The sequence below is a fragment of the Pongo abelii genome, chromosome 8, assembly GCF_028885655.2.
Source record: "Pongo abelii isolate AG06213 chromosome 8, NHGRI_mPonAbe1-v2.0_pri, whole genome shotgun sequence".
In the NCBI taxonomy this organism is placed as follows: Eukaryota; Metazoa; Chordata; class Mammalia; order Primates; family Hominidae; genus Pongo; species Pongo abelii.
Window position 1 is genome coordinate 26,260,242 of NC_071993.2, and position 22,211 is coordinate 26,282,452.

The 22,211-nt window shown below is 38.2% G+C and overlaps 1 protein-coding gene across 15 annotated transcripts in view; it reads left to right on the forward strand.

The window, feature by feature from the left end:
• The window catches only part of MYO3A (myosin IIIA), a 271,375-nt gene that overhangs the window by 146,306 nt on the left and 102,858 nt on the right, over positions 1–22,211 (forward strand). For 14 of the 15 annotated variants that reach the window (XR_008510349.1, XR_008510350.2, XR_008510348.2 and 11 more), the window contains 2 exons: positions 6,309–6,407; positions 6,496–6,610. Coding sequence is in view for 12 of the 15 variants with exons in the window: in XM_054522103.2 (XP_054378078.1) it covers positions 6,309–6,407; positions 6,496–6,610 (214 nt within the window). In the remaining 3 variants the exon portion in view is untranslated. The remainder of the gene's footprint in view (positions 1–6,308; positions 6,408–6,495; positions 6,611–22,211) is intronic. The other variant, XM_054522099.2, reaches the window with a different exon arrangement.

Here is a 22,211-nt window from a genome sequence, read left to right on the forward strand (position 1 = left end):
TAGCAGATGTGGAAACTTAGCTAGTTCTCGAAACCATTTGTTCTGCTCTCATAATTGTGTAAGCCTCTCCTTCAGGCCCTTCAGGAAGAACTACTTAAGAGTAACTAATTGGTAGATGGCACCACCATGTTGCACAATGTCAAGGGATATAATTCACAGTGTATTCTATGGAGTTGAGGGCAGAAACTCAGTTCATATAGAAGAGCACATGAACAGAACCCTCTGGAGTTACACAATGAGGCCCTGGGCTTGTAACCATAGAAATAGTATCATTTAATGCTTACTGAAATATTGTAGGATGCATTCTAAGAAATGGCACAGTCAGGATTATATTTAAGGCATGCTATGAATTAAGTAGTTTTTTTCACTCTAAGGAACTATTCTAATTTTACAACTTTGCTTATTGGGGAAAAGTATTCCAAATTCCAAATTCACAATCAAGTGGAAATATAACTCAGTTATAATTTGAGCACAGCTGTCTTTAATTTATAACACTTTTTCCATTTTTGTATCTGTTTTTTCTTTCACCTAATTTAATTGCATTTTTAAGTTCCAGAGGAGCTTTGAGTGACCTATGAGTATGAAAATATCAAACATGTGATTGATGGAAGAATTCTTAATAGGTACATTTACAAATTATAAATTTAATTGCACTGTTATCAATCAGGGTACTGAACAGAAAGAACAAGCTTCAGGGTTTTGACTGAGAAAACTGTTTACAGAGGTCACATGGGCATTGAAGAGCCAAGAATGAATGGTGAGAAGCCCATGGACTAACAGGGGTGAGGAGCCATGGCTGCCTTCCTGTCTGCAGGCGGAGGGAGGGGCAGCACAAGTGCCTGGTGCCAGCTGCAGCTGTGGGTCAGGGGCTGCCTGTCTGGAGCTATGGCCCTAATGGGATGCAGCCGGTCAGGGAGAGAGCAAGGGGATAACATGCCAGCCTCTCTCTCCTCCCTCCGCCTGTTTCCTGCCTGTGCTTCCTATTGGCTGAACCCATATGGAAGCCAGAGAGCAAGGGAGCCCAGGGATTGCAGGCTGTAGGGATTGGCCTTTGGGGTCCCAGAGCAAGACAAAGAAGAGTGTAGAATGATTTGAGGAGCAGGGAAGAATCAGAGCAGACGAGTGTCTTTTTTTAATGAACTCGTCCTTTGAGACATTTTGTTCTTTTCTTTGCTTTTTGCCTATGACGATGTCATCCCAGCTCAATCTCTGACCACATTTTTTTTAGATTACCTTTCTAATGATGATGGTACTATCTTATAACTTGTGACTTAAATCCTTTTCTAAACATAGATAGTTTTCAAGGAGAAAATTTTAAAAGAGGCTACTTAATTTCAAGAATAAAATGAACCTGTTGAAGGCAATGCTAGATAATTCTCATAAATACAAATTATAGCTATTTCCACTGCAGTTTCCTCCTGTTACTACAGTTTAGTTCAGCAAGCATTGATTGCATTTCTCTCATGTCCCCAGCACTTAACAGGACTCTATAGGAGACATAAATAAGTGGCAGACATAGTGCTGTCCATTGTGGAGAAAGAGAAATGTATTTATGGAGCAATTACTCTATGTCAGGCACTGCACTAAGCACCTTACAGCCATTATCTCTTTTAATTCTTCCAGTCATGTGACAGGATGTCATTTTCTCTTTTACAAGTGAGAAACTAAGAGAATTTTAATAAGTTGCTTAATGTCAAAAAGCTGGCAATGACTAAGTTGGAGTTTGAAGCCTCGTCCTTCTGTCTGACTCCCAAACCCACCATTCATCCATCCATCCATCCAGCCATCCATCCAGCCATCCGTCTATTTGACACATATTTATTGAGTGCCAACTGTGTGCTAGGCACAGGAGACATAAAGCCAAGTAAGGCAGGATTCCTGTGGTAACACAGCTCACAGTATGATATAAAACGTGCTGATCACTCATTGGTTTCTAGTCTCTCATGAAATAGGAAATGAGTTCATCTGCTAAGATTGAGCAGGTAGGTGGCAAGAGGAGGGGCCTGAGGAGACTGCATATCCAGGAGGAGAGAGTTTACAAGGAGGGAGCTGTGATTAAAAAGGAAAAATTAAAAGTGTTGCTTTATGAATACCTTGTAGTGCCTTAAGAATGCAAAGCTTCGGCCAGGTGCGGTGGCTCACGCCTGTAATCCCAGCACTTTGGGAGGCTGAGGCGGGCAGATCATGAGGTCAGGAGATCAAGACCATCCTGGCTACACGGTGAAACCCCGTCTCTACTAACAATACAAAAAATTAGCTGGGTGTGGTGGCAGGCGCCTGTAGACCCAGCTACTCCAGAGGCTGAGACAGGAGAATGGCGTGAACCTGGGAGGCGGAGCTTGCAGTGAGCCAAGATCGCGCCACTGCACTCCAGCCTGGGCGACAGTGAGACTCCATCTCAAAAAAAAAAAAAAAAAAATGCAAACCTTCATTATTAGTTTTCTAAGTCTGATTGTTGGCCACTTCGTTGAAGATTCAAAGGTGTCACAGGTGAGTTAAACTATACCCTTGTGAGTACTTTGCCACCGTTTGAGGCTGTCAGAGGCCTTGGCTGCACAGGTAATCCCCAGGGTGCAAAGCAGGTGAACACACATATGAGACAGCCCTGAGGGCCTTCCTGCAAGCAGCTGAGTAGAACTCACTCTGAAGAAGTGTTAGAAGATCCACAAGTAGGAATGAGGCCACAATCAGAGAAATGATATTTGGTAACTTGCACGACCCTATGTCTGTCACCAGGCGGTCCTGACCTGGGAACCCCTGGAAACATTAGCAAGTGTGGGATACTGTAGTGCTCTGTGTTCTTAAGCACAGCTTGATATGGTTAGGGACCCTGGGTAAGCTTTGGAGGTGTGTTCGTTTCCTGTTTCTTTAACTTTCTGATTGTCCGCTGAAGGCAGTATATTCCCAATAGTATCTCCAGGTCTTTTCAAATTATAATTCTCAATAAATCTAAACTGATGAAGAGAAATCCTTTAATATTGTGTGTCTAATTTTAACACTTAACGGATACAATGTACAACTAATGTACATTGTTAACAATCACAAATGTTAACACTTAACTGATACAAATGTAATCATGATTGTTAACACTTAATTGATACAATGTACAATTAGTGTACATTATGAACAATGTAGTACAGTGTTAACGTTCACAATTGCACTGTATTAATGTTAACAATCACATTGTTAGCACTTAACTGATACATTGTACATTAGTGAAGTGCACAATCAGTGTGCTTCATTAGAAGAAAGCAAACAATTATATGCTGTGCCAGTCGTAGAGAAGTTTTTATTATTCTCTGGTGAGAAAAGACAAGAACTAAAGGAAACTTTCAGTTTTGTTCTAACTTCACTCATACGCAATGTTGGTGTTTCTTGCATTATCACTGGTGACGGCAACAAGTAACAGAATAGGATGGGTTCTGAAGGAAGGGACCCAGCCTCTGGACCACCCCTTTTCTTGAAACCTTCACTTTTCTTTGCCCCATGACTAGATTCTCCTGATTCCTCTCCTACCTCCCTGAATTTTTATTCTGTTTTAGATTCATCCATCCAGTCTCACACTGTATATTTACCAAAGATTTGTCCCTGCAGCTTTTCTCTTTTTTTCTCTACACTCTCTCACTTCACAAATTCTTCTGACATTATGGCCTCAACAGAGAGCTCTACATGATTGGCACCCAAAGACATACCTCTCCCCCTCTCTTAAAACTGAAAAACGTTTACATTTTTTAAAAATTTCCATCTACCTACGTATCCTGCTACCATCTCAAATTCAACTGAATACACATCTCAAATCTGTTTCTTTTCCCATAGCCCCTTTCTTTTGGAATGGAACTATCCTTCTCTAGTTATATAAGACCCCCCGACTCTCCGTTCACTCAGGGGAGAGTTTCAGTGCAGAATGCATACTAACCAATAGCATTGTTACTTTTCTCTTTGGAAAATGTCTTCCTTCCTTTTGAAATACTAACAGGGAAGAACAGAGATCTGCATTATTCACCTTATCAAACTCTACCCTTTCATATTAAGTATTTCAATTTGTTAACTTTCAAGAAAGACCAAACAGAGTACCTTCAATAGTTACTAGTGTGTCACAAGTATCAAACCTTTAATGTTATTTTAAACCTACATGACTGATGTGTTGGAGTCCTTATTGAGCTTCTGTAAAAAATTATTCTTGTAATGGCTTTTGGCAGAACCTTGGATCAAAACTAGAGATTATAAAATAAAGCCACAGTTGTTCTAAAACTCCACTGCATTATTGGAAGAGTAAATACATATGGATATATTTGAGTTACTGTTGATTCTGAGGAAAACTTCTACATGCTGAAAGAATGAATAATTTCTTTCTTTTTTTTTTTTTGAGATGGAGTCTCACTCTGTTGCCCAGGCTGGAGTGCAGTGGCATGATTTCGGCTCACTGCAAGCTCCGCCTCCCGGGTTCACGCCATTCTCCTGCCTCAGCCTCCCCAGCAGCTGGGACTACAGGCACCCACCGCCACACTAGGCTAATTTTTTGTATTTTTAGTAGAGACAGGGTTTCACCGTGTTAGCCAGGATGGTCTTGATCTCCTGACCTCGTGATCCGCCGGCCTCGGCCTCCCAAAGTGCTGGGATTCCAGGCATGAGCCACCGTGCCTGGCAAGAATGAATAATTTCTAAAGAGAGCAACAGTAAATTTCCATCTACACTGAGATTATACTGCATAATATACAGGGGGAGAAGACCCTGGAATGTTTTTAAGTCCTTTCTTACCTTTTAAGTAAAATAATTTGTGTGTAATTATGCATATCATGAAGTGGGCTTTTTTCTGTTCCATGTACTTCATATGGAAAAGAATTCAAAGGCTCCTCTGTTCTACTAAAAATAAGCTTAATAATAATAATTCCTTTTCTGAAAGTATTTCATTGTCCCCCTAAGTTTGCTGATACAGGCTGTGGAGGAGGTGAAGGAAAGGAGCAGGGCGAGAGGGGATGCAAGCTGCTCCTGAAGTTTGGGTGTGATGAGTTGAGGACCCAGAGCACAGTTCAGGCCACTGCCAAGAGTGGCAGGAAGGGGAGTATCCACAACAATTTAGTGTCTCTTGCCCCAACCCCTATGGTGACATCCAAAGCTTTGTGGTGGGATGAGAGTTTTATACCAATGGAAAGAGAAGTAACAGTAGAAAAAGGTGAAGACAGCAAGGCCTTCTGGTTGAGACATTATAATTAATTCAACCACTGTAAAAAGAATCCTACCCTGCCCCAACCCCAGCCTGTGAGCCTGGTGATAATGGAGTGAACAGTCAAGTGAAGATTGAGGACCATCCTAAAACAGGAGGAGGATCTAGTGGGAGGATGAGAAGGGGAATGCCACAGAGAGATGCAAACCCCAGGGTGTCCCAGCTGACCACTAGGCTCATCAAGAGTGGAAGTAAAGCAGGGCAGTAGAGATGGGGAAGCTATAGAGCAGGAGGTTCATCCTCTGCTGTTTCAGCAGAGAGCCTGAAAGTGATCTTTCCCTGGAGCCCACTAGAGCAGAAGGAAGACATGGGGAAGGAGGAGAGGGGACTCTAAGGTCCAAGAAATTACGTTGTGGAACATCCTGAAGTGGAAACTTACCTTGTTGTAATTCATATTCCCTTAATGGCATTATTGCAGCATCTGGAAAATGCTATTTATACTACTTAGAACTGCAGAATCATGGGATTTGAGACTTATAAGAAAGAGATTCCTCATACAAGTGAGAAAACTGAGCCTCAGAGAGACAATATTAAAAGGTGGTTAAAGGCATGGGCTTTGGAATCAAATAGACCTGATTCAAATCCATATTAATCATCAACTCTGTGGCTTTGGGGGAGATTGGCAGCTGTAATCTTCAGTTTCCTTCTACATAAAATAGGAAACACATGACCACCTCAGGGGCTTATGGTGGGTTAATGAGATAATATAGAACTTATAACCATTGCCATGGCTGTATACATTATTCTTTTTCTGTCTGCTCCACTAGCATGTAAACTCCAAGAAGTTAGGGATTTTTGACAGTTTTGCTCCTGCTATATCCGCAGCGCCTGGAACAGTGCCTGGAAGTCACTCACAAATGTATACTGAATGATTCCTATGAAGTGATTAAGATAATTTCTGGAATTTAATGACAGTGGTTGTTGAAAATAATGACAGCAATAACGACCACAGAAAGCCAAAATGCAGTATTCAGAAAAGCCCATATCGGCACTCACAGTCATTGTTCAAATAATTATATTTTCAAGTAACTTGAACAGTAAATATTCTTACCAACTACCGTACTGAAAATATCTTTTTTTCCAGTGGAGAAAAAAATTTTCATATTTTTTACTACATTTATGCTGGTTTGGCTGAAAAGAAGAAACTAGCCCATTACAAACTGCCTGAAAATAAGCCTCCCAGGTAATCTACCAGGTTATACTTTCATCAATAATACTTTCACTTTTCACTTAATTTTAGACTTTTATCCTTCCTTTTATATTTTTTTCAGGTACCTACAAAATGACCACCTCAGAACAGTGCAAGACATCATGAATAATAGTTTCTATAAATCCCAGTATGAATTAATTGAGCAATGTTTCAAAGTCATAGGTTTTACAATGGAGGTAAGTATAAAAGACACTTGAACCTCTTTAGAAAGTAAAACTTAAAGTATAATAATAATGAGAAAAAGAAACTATCTTTTTATCATCACTAATGTTAAGAGCATTTATTGAGTGATTAATATATACCAGCATAAGTGCTTTACATAGATTGAAACAGCTTTATGAAATAACTGGAGATATAATATTTACTTTGTAAGTGAAGAAATAGTGGCCTTGAGATATAATTGAATTTAGTTTCTTTCTTAATCTTTTATTTTACTTATATTTACATTTCCCATATACATATATGGGAAATATATAATATATATAAATATATATATATAATTTTACATAAATGCATCAATTGCATGTTCTTTTTAGTGCAATCTTTTTAATAACAACTTTATTAAGATATAATTTCCATACAATTCATCTATTTAAAGTGTATATTTCCGTGACCTTTAGTATATTCATAGAGATATGTATTCATGACAATAATCATTTTTATAATATTTTCATATTATAAATTTTTCATCCCAAAAAGAAATATGGTAGCAATTAGCATATTTCTGATGCAATTCTGACTTCATCCCTACTTTCTATCACTATAAATCTGCTTTTTCTGGACACTTTACATACGTGGGATCATATAATATGTGATCTGTTGTGACAGGTTTCTCTCACTTAGCATGTTTGCAAGGTTCATCCATTTTTGTAGCATGTATCAGTACTTCTTTTTTTAAAAAAAAGTTCTTAAACGTTTTATTTATTTATTTATTTTAATTATACTTTAAGTTCTAGGGTGCATGTGCACAACGTGCAGGTTTGTTATCTATGTATACATGTGCCACGTTGGTGTGCTGCACCCATTAACTCATCATTTACATTGGGTATATCTCCTAATGCTATCCCTCCTGCCTCCCCCCACCCCATGACAGGCCCCAGTGTGTGATGTTACCCTTCCTGTGTCCAAGTGTTCTCATTGTTCAATTCCCACCTATGAGTGAGAACATGCGGTGTTTGGTTTTCTGTCCTTGCGATAGTTTGCTGAGAATGATGGTTTCCAGCTTCATCCATGTACCGACAAAGGACATGAACTCATCCTTTTTTATGGCTGCATAATATTCCATGGTGTATATGTGCCACATTTTCTTAATCCAGTCTATCGTTGATTGACAGTTGGGTTGGTTGCAAGTCTTTGCTATTGTGAATAGTGCCGCAGTAAACATATGAGTGCATCTGTCTTTATGGCAGCATGATTTATAATCCTTTGGGTATATACCCAGTAATGGGATTGCTGGGTCAAATGGTATTTCTAGTTCTAGATCCTTGAGGAATCACCACACTATCTTCCACAATGGTTCAACTAGTTTACAGTCCCACCAACAGTGTAAAAGTGTTCCTATTTCTCCACATCCTCTCCAGCACTTGTTTCCTGACTTTTTAATGATCATCATTCTAACTGGTGTGAGATGGTATCTGATTGTGGTTTCGATTTGCATTTCTCTGATGGCCAGTGATGATGAGCATTTTTTCATGTGTCTGTTGGCTGCATAAATGTCTTCTTTTGAGAATTGTCTGTTCATATCCTTCACCCACTTTTTGATGGGGTTCTTTGATTTTTTCTTGTAAATTTGATTTGTTTAAGCTATTTGTAGATTCTGGATATAAGCCCTTTGTCAGATGGGTAGATTGTAAAAATTTCCTCCCATTCTGTAGGTTGCCTGTTCATTCTGATGGTAGTTTCTTTTGCTGTGCAGAAGCTCTTTAGTTTAATTAGATCCCATTTGTCAATTTTGGCTTTCGTTGCCATTGCTTTTGGTGTTTTAGTCATGAATTCCTTGCCCATGCCTATGTCCTGAATGGTATTTCCTAGGTTTTCTTCAAGGGTTTTTATGGTTTTAGGTCTAACATTTAAGTCTTTAATCCATCTTGAATTAATTTTTGTATAAGGTATAAGGAAGGGATCCAGTTTCAGCTTTCTACATATGGCTAGCCAGTTTTCCCAGCACCATTTATTAAATAGGGAATCCTTTCCCCGTTTCTTGTTTTTGTCAGGTTTGTCAAAGATCAGATGATTGTAGAGGTGTGGTATTATTTCTGAGGGCTCTGTTCTGTTCCATTGGTCTAAATCTCTGTGTTGGTACCAGTACCATGCTGTTTTGGTTACTGTAGCCTTGTAGTATAGTTTGAAGTCAGGTAGCGTGATGCCTCCAGCTTTGTTCTTTTGGCTTAGAATTGTCTTGGCAATGTGGGCTCTTTTTTGGTTCCATATGAACTTTAAAGTAGTTTTTTCCAATTCTGTGAAGAAAGTCATTGGTAGTTTGATGGGGATGGCATTGAATCTATAAATTACCTTGAGCAGTATGGCTATTTTCACAATATTGATTCCTCCTATCCACGAGCATGGAATATTCTTCCATTTATTTGTGTCATCTTTTATTTCGTTGAGCAGTGGTTTGTATTTCTCCTTGAAGAGGTCCTTCACGTCCCTTGTAAGTTGGATTCCTAGGTATTTTATTCTCTTTGAAGCAATTGTGAATGGGAGTTCACTCATGATTTGGCTCTCTGTTTGTCTGTTATTGGTGTATAGGAATGCTTGTGATTTTTGCACATTGATTTTGTATCCTGAGACTTTGCAGAAGCTGCTTATCAGCTTAAGGAGATTTTGGGCTGAGCTGATGGAGTTTTCTAAATATACAGTCATGTAATCTGCAAACAGAGATAATTTGACTTCCTCTTTTCCTAATTGAATACCTTTTATTTCTTTCTCCTGCCTGATTGCCCTGGCCTGAACTTCCAACACTATGTTGAATAGGAGTGGTGAGAGATGGCATCCCTGTCTTGTGCCAGTTTTTAAAGGGATTGCTTCCAGTTATTGGCCATTCAGTATGATATTGGCTGTAAGTTTGTCATAAATAGCTGTTATTATTTTGAGATACGTCCCATCAGTACCTAGTTTATTGAGAGTTTTTAGCCTGAAGTGCTCTTGAATTTTTTCGAAGGCCTTTTCTGCATCTGTTGAGATAATCATGTGGTTTTTGTCTTTAGTTCTGTTTACATGATGGATTACATATATTGATTTGCATATGTTGAACCAGCCTTGCATCCCAGGGATGAAGCCAACTTGATTGTGGTTGATACGGTTTTTGATGTGCTGCTGGATTCAGTTTGCCAGTATTTTATTGAGAATTTTCACATCGATGTTCATCAGGGATATTGGTCTAAAATTCTCTTTTTTTGTTGTATCTCTCCCAGGCTTTGGTTTCAGGCTGATGCTGGCCTCATAAAATGAGTTAGGGAGGATTCTCTCTTTTTCTGTTGATTGGAATAGTTTCAGAAGGAACAGTACCAGTTTCTCTTTGTACCTCTGGTGAATTCGGCTGTGAATCCATCTGGTCCTGTACTTTTTTTGGTTGGTAAGCTATTAATTATTGCCTCAATTTCAGAGACTGTTATAGGTCTATTCAGGGATTCAACTTCTTCCTGGTTTAGTCTTGGGAGGGTGTATGTGTGGAGGAATTTATCCATTTCTTCTAGATTTTCTAGTTTATTTGTGTAGAAGTGTTTATAGTTATCTCTGATGGTAGTTTGTATTTCTGTGGGATTGATGGTGATATCCCCTTTATCATTTTTATTGCGTCTATTTGATTCTTCTCTCTTTTCTTCATTAGTGTTGCTAGCAGTCTATCAATTTTGTTGATCTTTTCAAAAAGCCAGCTCCTAGATTAATTGATTTTTGAAAGGTTTTTTGTGTCTCTATCTCCTTCAGTTCTGCTCTGATCTTAGTTATTTCTTGTCTTCTACTAGCTTTTGAATGTGTTTGCTCTTGCTTCTCTAGTTCTTTTAATTGTGAGTTAGGGTGTCAATTTTAGACCTTTCCTGCTTTCTCTTGTGGGCATGTAGTGCTATAAATTTCCCACTACACACTGCTTTAAGTGTGTCCCAGAGATTCTGGTATGTTGTGTCTTTGTTCTTGTTGGTTTCAAAGAACATCTTTATTTCTGCCTTCATTTCATTACATACCCAGTAGTCATTCAGGAGCATATTGTTCAGTTTCCATGTAGTTGAGCAGTTTTGGGTGAGTTTCTTAATCCTGAGTTCTAGTATGATTGCACTGTGGTCTGAGAGAGAGTTTGTTATAATTTCTGTTCTTTTACATTTCCTAAGGAGTGCTTTACTTACAACTATGTGGTTGATTTTGGAATAAGTGCGATGTGGTGCTGAGAAGAATGTATATTCTGTTGATTTGGGGTGGAGAGTTCTGTAGATGTCTATTAGGTCTGCTTGGTGCAGAGCTGAATTCAATTCCTGGATATCCTTTTTAACTTTCTGTCTCATTGATCTGTCTAATATTGACAGTGGGGTGTTAAAGTCTCCCATTATTATTGTGTGGGAGTCTAAGTCTCTTTGTAGGTCTCTAAAGACTTGCTTTATGAATCTGGGTGCTCCTGTATTGGGTGCATATATATTTAGGACAGTTAGCTCTTCTTATTGAATTGATTCCTTTACCATTATGTAATGGCCTTGCCTCTTTTGATCTTTGTTGGTTTAAAGTCTGTTTTATCAGAGACTCGGATTGCAACCCCTGCTTTATTTTGTTTTCCGTTTGCTTGGTAAATCTTCCCCCAACCCCTTATTTTGAGCCTATGTGCATGTGAGATGGGTCTCCTGAATACAGCACACTGATGGGTCTTGACTCTTTATCCAATTTGCCAGTCTGTGTCTTTTAATTGGAGCATTTAGCCCATTTACATTTAAGGTTAATATTGTTATGTGTGAATTTGATCCTGTCATTACGATGTTAGCTGGTTATTTTGCTCGTTGGTTGATGCAGTTTCTTCCTAGCCTCGATGGTCTTTACAATTTGGCATGTTTTTGCAGTGGCTGGTACCGATTGTTCCTTTCCATGTTTAGTGCTTCCTTCAGGAGCTCTTGTAAGGCAGGCCTGGTGGTAACAAAATCTCTCAGCATTTGCTTGTCTGTAAAGGATTTTATTTCTCCTTCACTTATGAAGCTTAGTTTGGCTGGATATGAAATTCTGGTTTGAAAATTCTTTTCTTTAAGAATGTTGAATATTGGCCCCCACTCTTTTCTGGCTTGTAGAGTTTCTGCCTGGAGATCAGCTGTTAGTCTGATGGGCTTCCCTTTGTGGGTAAACTGACCTTTCTCTCTGGCTGCCCTTAATATTTTTTCCTTCATTTCAACCTTGGTGAATCTGACAATTATGTGTCTTGGAGTTGCTCTTCTTGAGGAGTATCTTTGTGGCATTCTCTGTATTTCCTGAATTTGAATGTTGGCCTGCCTTGCTAGATTGGGGAAGTTCTCCTGGATAATATCCTGCAGAGTGTTTTCCAACTTGGTTCCATTCTCCCCGTCACTTTCAGGTACACCAATCAGACGTAGATTTGGTCTTTTCACATTGTCCCATATTTCTTGGAGGCTTTGTTCATTTCTTTTTACTCTTTTTTCTCTAAACTTCTCTTCTCGCTTCATTTCATTAATTTCATCTTCAATCACTGATACTCTTTCTTCCACTTGATTAATCAGCTACTGAAGCTTGTGCACGTGTCATGAAGTTCTCGTGCCGTGGTTTTCAGCTCCATCAGGTCGTTTAAGGTCTTCTCTATGCTGTTTATTCTAGTTAGCCATTCGTCTAATCTTTTTTCAAGGTTTTTAGCTTCTTTGCAGTTCGAACATCCTCCTTTAGCTCGGAGAAGTCTGTTATTACCGATTGTCTGAAGCCTTCTTCTCTCAATTTGTCAAAGTCATTCTCCGTCCAGCTTTGTTCCATTGCTGGTGAGGAGCTGTGTTCCTTTGGAGGAGAAGAGGCACTCTGATTTTTAGAATTTTCAGCTTTTCTGTTCTGGTTTCTCCCCATCTTTGTGGTTTTATGTACCTTTGGTCTTTAATGATGGTGATGTACAGATGGGGTTTTGGTGTGGATGTCCTTTCTGTTCGTTAGCTTTCCTTCTATCAGTCAGGACCCTCAGCTGCAGATCTGTTGGAGTCTGCTGGAGGTCCACTTCAGACCCTGTTTGCCTGGGTATCACCAGTGCTGGCTGCAGAACTGCAAATATTGCAGAATGGCAAATATTGCTGCCTGATCCTTTCTCTGGAAGCTTCGTCTCAGAGGGGCACCTGGCTGTATGAGGTGTCAGTCAGCCCCTACTGGGAGGTGTCTCCCAGTTAGGCTACTCAGGGGTCAGGGACCCACTTTAGGAGGTAGTCTATCCATTCTCAGATCTCAGACTCTGCTGGGAGAACCACTACTCTCTTCAAAGCTGTCAGACAGGGACGTTTAAGCCTGCAGAAGTTTCTGCTGCCTTTTGTTCAGCTATGCCCTGCCCCCAGAGATGGAGTCTACAGAGGCAGGCAGGCCTCCTTGAGCTGCGGTGGGCTCCACCCACTTCGAGCTTCCTGGCTGTTTTGTTTACCTACTCAAACTTCAGCAATGGTGGACGCCCCTCCCCCAGCCTCGCTGCCGCCTTGCAGTTCAATCTCAGACTGCTGTGCTGGCAGTGAGTGAGGCTCTGTGGGCGTGGGACCCTCCGGACCAGGCGCGGGATATTATCTCCTGTGTGCTGTTTGCTAAGACCATTGGAAAAGCACAGTATTAGGGTGAGAGTGTCCCAATTTTCCAGGTACCATCTGTCACAGCTTCCCTTGGCTTGGAAGGGAATTCCCCAACCCCTTGTGCTTCCCAAGTGAGATAATGCCCTGCCCTGCTTCAGCTCACACTCTGTGGGCTGAACCCACTGTCTGACAAGCCCCAGTGAGATGAACCTGGTACCTCAACTGGAAGTGCAGAAATCACCCGTCTTCTGTGTCGCTCATGCTGTGAGCTATAGACTGGAGCTGTTCCTATTTGGCCATCTTAGAGTCGGTAGTTCATTTTTTTATTGTTAAGTAATATTTCAATTTATGGGTATACTTCATGTTATTTGCCCATTCATTAGTTGATGGGCAACATTTGTGTTGTTTTTGCTTTTTGTCTATTATGAATAGTGCTGCTGTGAACATTCCTGTACAACTTTTTGTGTGGACATAAGTATTCATTTATCTTTGATAATACCCAGCAGTGCAAATGCTGAATAGGGTAACTCTGTGTTTAACCTTTTCACTAAATTGTTCGACTGTTCTCCAAAATCGCTGCACCATTTTACATTCCCACCAGCATTGTATGAAGGTTCCAATTTCTCCATATCTTTGTCAACACTTATTGTTATCTGTCATTTTGATTATACTGATTCTAGTGAATGTGAATTGGTATCACATGAGGGTTTGGTTGAATTTACCTAATAACTTATAATGCCGAACTTATTTTTCATGTACTTATTGGTCATCTGTGGCTCTTTTTTGGATAAATGTGTGTTCAGATCCTTTGCATATTTTCTAATTCGGTTATTGTCTTTTTATTATTGAGTTGTAGAAATTTTTTGTATTCTAGGCCCTAGTCCCTTATCAGATATCTGATTTGCAAAAAAAAAAAAATTCTCCTATTTTTTATATTTTCCCTTTCTTGATGGTGTCCTTTGAAGCATAAAAGTTTTTAAATTGTATGAAGTTCAGTTTATCTATTTTTTCTTTTATTGCTTGTGATTTTAGTGTTATATAGAAAACCATTGCCTAATCCAAGGTCACAAAGATTTATGCCTAAGCTTTCTTCTTATAGTTGTATAGTTTTAGCTCTTACATTTAGGTCATTGTTCCATTTTGAGTTAATTTTTGTGCATGTTGTGAGGTAGGGAACCAACTTCATTCCTTTGCTTCTGGACATTCAGTATACCAGCACCATTGTTGGAAAGATTATTCTTTCCCCATTGTTGTTGATCAAATATCAATTAACCACAAATATATAGGTTTATTTCTGGACTGTCAATTCTATCTCATTGATTTACATATTTATGCTTATACCAGCATCACGCATGAGTATCATAGCCATGTAATAAGTGTTGAGATTGGGAAGTATAAATCCTCCTACAACTTAGTTCTTTTTTTTAAATTTTTTTTGGCTTTTCAGGGTCAGTCCCTTAAACTTTAATATAAATTTGGAGGATCAGCTTGTCAATTTCTAGCACCTTAAAAACAATTTTTTGTTGTTCAGCTCTCTCTTCCTCATCTTACCTCCTTAAATCTACATCTGCTGTCTTTCTCCTCCCATAGTTAATGGATGTATACACAGTCCAATATTCCATATTTGTTTACCTAGTCCTAGAGTCTTGTTTATAGATACACACACACACACACCCATGCAAATGTGTACACATGCATATATATGGTGAGATGATCATTGTTTTATTAATATGGGATTATATTGCACACACTTTTCTACATCTGATTTTTCTTACTCAGCAATACCTGTGAAAATCCCTTCAAATCACCTAATGTATCACTGAATCACCTCTTTTAAAGGTAGTATAATGTTCCACGGTGTGTACTACCATAATTTATTCAGCCATTCAGCCATGACTGGGCATATAACTATGAATGTTTCCAGATCTTTGCCACCATGAGCAAAGCTGCAGTATGTCCTTATTGACTGGTTCATTTCTTTCTATGGAATAGGTTCCTAGTAGTGGAATTTTCTGGGTTAAAAGGTATATATTTTTTAAATTTGAATAGAACTTGCAAAATTGCCTTCCAATAGTTCTGTAGCACTTCACATTTCCACCAACAATACATATTAATACCCTTCCCCCACTCATTCCTGCCAGCAATGTGTTGTGGCTTTTTAAATATTTCCTAGTCTGGTAGGTGAAAGTAACATTTCGTTTTAAATTTGCATATCCTTGACAAATAATATATTTGAACATCTTTCCATTTGTTTGCCAGCTGCTTAGATTTACTCTTATGAATTGTATATTTCTATATGTTGCCCCTTTTATTGAATTATTTATATGCTTTATGTCAATTTGTAAGGGCTCATTTAATATTATAGACATTATATGTTTCTATCATTTGTGTTATAAATGTTTCTTTATACTTGTATAAATTGTCTGTTTCTTTATACTTGTATAAATTGTATAATTTGTCTGTGACTTACTTTTTATCATATTGTTTACCATAATGAAGTTTTAAATTTTTGTTTATTCAAACAAATTTACCTTTTTGTTCATAGTATCTAGGTCTCTACTTTTGGTTAAAAAGTTTTCCCCTAACTCTAGGTTGTACGTGTAGTCTCCTAGATTTTCTTGAAAGTGTAAAAAATAAATTTATCTTTAATCCATTTGAAATTTATTTTATGGCACCAGATGGCACACCACTTTTCTTTTATTCCAGATGGAGAGCCAGAATTGACTTATCCTATATTAAGGCCTTATATGACATGTAATCTGTTTTTGATGCCTCTATTTTAGCCATCAATCTATGTTTTCTATTTCTATATCAGTATTCTGTTGACTTGATTACAGTGGTTTGATTCTGTGTTTTTCTAGTAAGGCTATTCCTGCTCTCACTTTCTTCTTTTCCATACTTTCCTTAACTATTGTTTAGCATTGCTTGTCCATACAAACTGTAAGATCAATGTATTCAATTCCAACAACCCCAGTTGGACTTTTAATTAGAATTATATTGAATTTCTATATTAATTTTTGGAGCACTGTCATTTTCATGATATGTCGTCTCATCCCAAATTATGAAGTGACTTATGTACTTTTTGTCATATGACTTTATGTTTGTTTAGATGCTGTTTTGAGTTTTTAATAATAATCTATAGTTATATTCATCTAGAACTTGTGTCTTATTTTTAAAATTATTAATAACTATGTTAAGGTTTTTATTATAAGGGAAATGAATTTTCCAGTGGTAGAATTTTTGAGATATATAATCATGCCATTAGCAAAAAGAAGAGTTTTACCTCTTTCATGTTATGTCAGTCATTTCTTTTTCTTTTTTTACTTTGATCATCTAAGACTAGTCTAAGTCAATATTAAGTAATAATAATTATTGTTGGCCTCTGAGTCTAGTTTCTGATTTTAAATGGTTTTAGTGTTTTGCTATTTTTTGGAAAAGAATATTTATCATAATTAATTTCCTTTTATTGCTGTTTTATTTAGGGTTGCTATTAGGAATTCTGCTGAATTTTACCAAATTTTTTTTCAGCAGCTATTGATATAATCATATTTTTTCCTATGGCAGTTTGATGATGTCTCCTTAATATGTTGATAGATTTCTTAATATTTAAATATCCTTACATTTCTGGAATAAACCCAACAGAGTCCATCTATATTACCTTTTTGATAAATTTCTGTATCTATGAGCTAATGTTTTATTTAGAATTTTTGCATATATATTTTTAGCAATGAAATGTATCTATTTTTTTGTTTTCTTTTATATCAGATTTGATTACTAAAGTTATGCCAGTGAGATGTTTTCTTTTTTCCTTTGGCCTATGTGAGTTAAAATCAATTCCCAATGTTCTCTGAAGATAAGAAGCACCTCGACACATAATACGTGAGTCTTAACCAGACCTACCGTATAGAAATTTCTGAGAGAGATCTAGTATTCTTTGCCATTACAGCACAGCAAGTAATTCTTATCATTAGAGAAGATTGGGGACAATGTCTTTTAAAACCTTAAATAAAGATTAGGGGCTGGGCGCGGTGGCTCATGCCTGTAATCTCAGCACTTTGGGAGGCCGAGGCAGGCGGATCACGAGGTCAGGAGATCGAGGCCATCCTGGCTAACATGGTGAAACCCCGTCTCTACTAAAAATACAAAAAATTAGCCAGGCGTGGTGGCAAGCGCCTGTAATCCCAGCTACTTGGGAGTCTGAGGCAGGAGAATTGCTTGAACCCGGGAAGCAGAGATTGCAATGAGCCAAGATCGTGCCATTGTAGTCCAGCCTGGGCAAAAAGAGTGAAACTCCATCTCAAAAGAAAAAAAAAAAAAAGATTAGGGTAAAACTCAACTGTGTCTGACCCTTGGGCCTTTTTGATATTGAGTCTTTAATTACCTTTCTGATTCTTCTATGATAATTATCTTTTTGAATTTGTTTTTCTCTTTGGGGTTATTTGTATTTTGCTAAGAAATTATCATGAAATCTTATGCCATAGATTTTCTTGCTGAATTTTCTTATAATACTTTAAATTAATCTCATATCTCTGGCTTTGTTTCCTTTCTCATTCCAATGAGAAATTCTCATTTTTGCCCTTACTCTCTTTTATCTTTAATTGGGTTTACAAGGGGGTTTCGAATCTTAAAAAAAAGAGAAAGGCAAAACCACAACAGCTATTGGATGCATTTACCCATCCGATAAATGTTTTCATTGTCTGTATTATTGGTTTTAATTTGATTTTTATATTTTTATTAATTTATTCATTTGTTTCTTCTGTTCTTTTTTTTTTTTTAAGAGAATACTTGGTTTCTCTATTTCTTTACATTTGTTATTGAATAATGAAAGCATTTAAGGCTAGAAATTTATCCCCAAGTAATAAACACTTCCTTCTGTCCCATAGGTTGTATTTTTTAATTTTTGTAACAAAGTATCATGTTTAATAGGGACTCCTGAGGCTTTTAGAGAAGCTTTCAGACTTCCGCTAGTAACAGTTTATTGTTTGCTACATTGATTCAGAGTGTGTGATAAAAGAAGATTTTACTCTGAATGTGAATCAGCCTTTTAGATGAACTCTTTCTGCAATTTGTTGAAGTTTGATTTCATTTTCATAAATGACACTCTGCAGCTTTAAATAGTCAACGTGTCTGCTTAAGAAGTTTACCAAGATCCCTTGGGTTATCAGATCTCTACTAAGAGCTGAAGCTAAAACAAACAAACAAAAAACTAATTCTTCAATTCTTCTGAAAAAAATTAGAAAATTTAATCAGCAATATATAAAGTGTAGAAATGCTAATAGACTTGAAAGTTTATAAAAATTATTCAAATTGTATGCTATGAAATTATTGAATCTAATGATTTTGTAGTCTGTTTTTAAGGCACTGTTGACTCCCTTCTAAAATGGAAAGACTATCAGCAATAACTTTAGTTTCATGATCCATCTGCTTGCCAAAAGTAATATTTGTAAAGATGTAAATGCTTTTGGCATATTCTCTAAATAGGGAACTTCTGCTGTTGGCAGCTCTGAAGACAGGAGTCTCTCAGTCTTGCCTTCTCTTTGAAAGCTTTTGGCTCTATCTTGAGTATCCTTGCTGCAGGCTTACAGGAGGTGAGGACTGGGGGATGTTTTCAAGACCTTGCCCCTAGAAGATGAAGTGTGATCTTTACCAACTGGGTGAGGTTGGAGAAGAAGCAGAGTAAATGGATTTTATTTTGGTTGGAAATTAGGGCCCTGCCTTACAAAGGAGGTTTAGGTAAATCCAGTGCCATCTTTGTCCATCAAGATCTTAGAAATCTTCACTGATCCATCTCCCCAAAGCTAACTTTATAACCCAGAGATTTTCCAGACAGTTATTTGATAGAACAAGAATGCATAGATTCAAATGGAATTCCAATTATTTAGTTTAGCACTATCTTATTTAATAAGGACTTCTTGAAAGAGATATTTTGTTTTGTACAATCCATGTAAGAATGGAAAATGTAGAATAATGATTTGACAAGTTGCCCACTGTAACTTAAGAAATGAGAAATAAAAATTACTATGAAAGGAACTTTGTTAGACTTAACTGACAAATCAGACAGTATCTGTAACAATGAATTTTTAGAGTACAGTACTACCCTCTTATCTGCAGTTTCACTTTCTGCAGTCCTAGTTACCTGTAGTCAACTGCAGTTTGAAAATATTAAACAGAAAATTCTAGAAATAATTTTAAATAGCATGCCGTGCTGAGTAGCATGATGAAATCTCACTCCTTCCATCCTGGTAAATGAATCTTCTCTTTGTCTAGCATGCCCATGCTGTATAGGCTACCTGCCCCTTAGCCACTTAGTAACCCTGTTGGTTATCAGTTCAAAAATACATAGTACATATATAGAGAGTTCAGTTCTATCTGTGATTTCGGGAATCCACTGGAGGTCTTGGGAGGTATCCCCCTTGGATTAGAGGGGACTACTATAATCTGGTGTGTTGTAGTCAAACAATGGTTGTTGTGAAACATTCCAACTTTTAAAGTAAACTTTTCTAGTATGGGTTTTCTTCTTAACCAAGAGAAATTCAGAGTTGATGAAGAGACTCTTTCCTGGCTACTTTTACAGGTCCAGAATTTAGAATCTCTCATTGAATTCTGAATAAACATTGCTACTCTGTTTCTAGAGGAATTAATTGGTTGTCGGGAAACATAGGTGAAAGAGAGTTTGAGGAGCCAGAGGGAATCTGGAAGGCTATTTCCAGCACCAATCAAGAATTATTAACACCTCCTCTTGGGACCAGAGGGGGAGTTATTGCAATGAGTTCCCCCAAAGAGTTCTGATTTTACCAGAACATTATGAATTATAAGGACAACAAGAAATTTGTACTCTAGACTCAATGGCAAGCCAAGATTGAATGCATCCTTAGGAAGACACTTTACTCGCAAAAAGTCGTGAGCTGAGGTTAAATGACTTTTTGGCTTAAAAGTAGAGACTCCAAGTTGACCATCTTCATTTCTGAATGATGCTTTCTCTCCATTGATTCATGGACCCTACCTGGAACTTTGGGTTGACGGCAGGCTGTCCACTCTATACTACACTGCAGCTATAATTTGGGAACTCAGTGGTTCTGTGGTCTCTAGGTTAGAAAGGAGGTGAATGGGCCCCTTCTCTCTCGATGCATTAGATGGTTTTTAGGCTATAAAATGGAACAAAAATCCATTGTTTAATGCATTTTCTCTGAGGGCTTTTGGAGAAGCTTTCACACTTTGCCCTCAGCTGTAATTTGTTACAGTGAGACAGTACCTGGTTCTTAAGTGGCCAGTATGTGAATCTCATGCCCCCATCTCCCTCCCTCCAAAAAAAATGAAAAAGCAAATGTTGGCAGGATGTCTGGACTGATATATAAGGACAGGAACGTTGGCTTCACCATAGCACCTTTTGTCTGAGAGTTGAAAAAATGATGAGGAGTGAGTAGGAGTTGAACAACTGAGAGATCACTAAGCATTTAGAACTTATCATGGATACCTCATGTAAAGGATAGAGTGTTCATACCCTTGTACATGCCATGAGGTCTGCGTGGTAGACATCCTATCATCCTGAAATTTGTTCCATTGACCTTACCTGATTGTCTTTTGGAAACAAAGTCTGAACTGTAGGACCTGGAGTCAGAGATGACCCTGATATATTTCTGGAAAATCGTTTTTTGGGTTTTCTTTCTTTCTTTTTTTTTTTTTTAAGAGATGGGATCTTTCTCTGTTGCCCAGGCTGGAGTGCAGTAGTACAGCTCACTGTAGTTTCCAACTCCTGAGCTCAATCTGTCCTCCCACCTCAACCTCCTGATCAGCTGGGACTATAGGCGATTACAACCGTGCCCAGCTAACTTTTTAAAACATTTTTTTGTAGAGATGCATCTCACTGTGTTGCCCAGGCTGGCCTCAAACTCCTGGCCTTAAGTGATCCTCCTGCCTCAGCCTCCCAAGTAGCTGGAATTACAGGCATGAGACGCTGTGCCTGGTGATATTTTTAATGCTAGAGAAATTAATGGGTTCGTAATGACTTCAACTCTGGGAGAGGAACTCCCTGACTCAGAAAGCATGAGTTTCAGCCATATTCCAGGTGATATGTGGTCCCCACCCAAAGACTACAGATGAGCTAGGGGCACACTCCAAGGAGACTCCACATGCCACGCTGTTCTAAATATAGTCTCATTCTTATGCTCTAATTCTGATGTCCCAGGCATCATAAATGACCACTTGAGTGTTTTTCTCTTGTTAGTCAGCCTAAACATAGTTCTAACCCTACCCCTGCCCTTTCCTAGGCACGACCACTTCCAGGTGCATCTTTCCCCACTGCCAACATTCAGTTTCAAATCTGGCCCCTCCCCTTCCACTGCATCATTTCCCCTCCCTCAGCCCTCCCTAATCTGGTCCTCACCCTTCCCACAGTTTGTGCCTATGAAGACAAGCTGATTCAAGCAGTTGGTGTCCTGGCTGTTAAAGCAGGGCCAATTTATTTGGGATTCAGTCAATAAAGAAAAAAGCGGCAGTCATTCTTTTCTTCAGTCCTTGATCATGAGATCAGTGTTGCTAGTGGTAGATGCTCCTTGTGAACTGTGGCCTGGCTCTGTTCGATGCCTGGTTAGGGGAAAACAGGAGCAGCCAATAGAAGCTCAGGGCATCCTTCTAACTGGAAGATGTACAACAAGCAAGGCAGTGCCTATTTGTGACCAGGGGCTGGGCCTCTTCATAGCTCTTTTCCCTGCCTTTTGTCTTCAGAGTTGATCTGCTTCTTACACATTCACTTTTCCAGAGTTTGCTATATTAGAAGCAAGGATTCATTTTTAATTGGTTTGTTTACTTCAAAGTCCCACTCATTCGAGGCAGTGTTTCACTTATATTTGGCTCAACTACTTTCTTTTGCTTGGTTTAGTAACACTAATGTTTACTAACATTAAAATGAAACCAGTTTTGTAGCTAGCATCTATTGACAAATATAATTTATTTATTTCAAACTGTATATTCCAAATTTAAACATATTCAATGCTTATTGAACATCTAAACATATAGCTTAGGATAAAGGAAAATGTAACATCTGTTT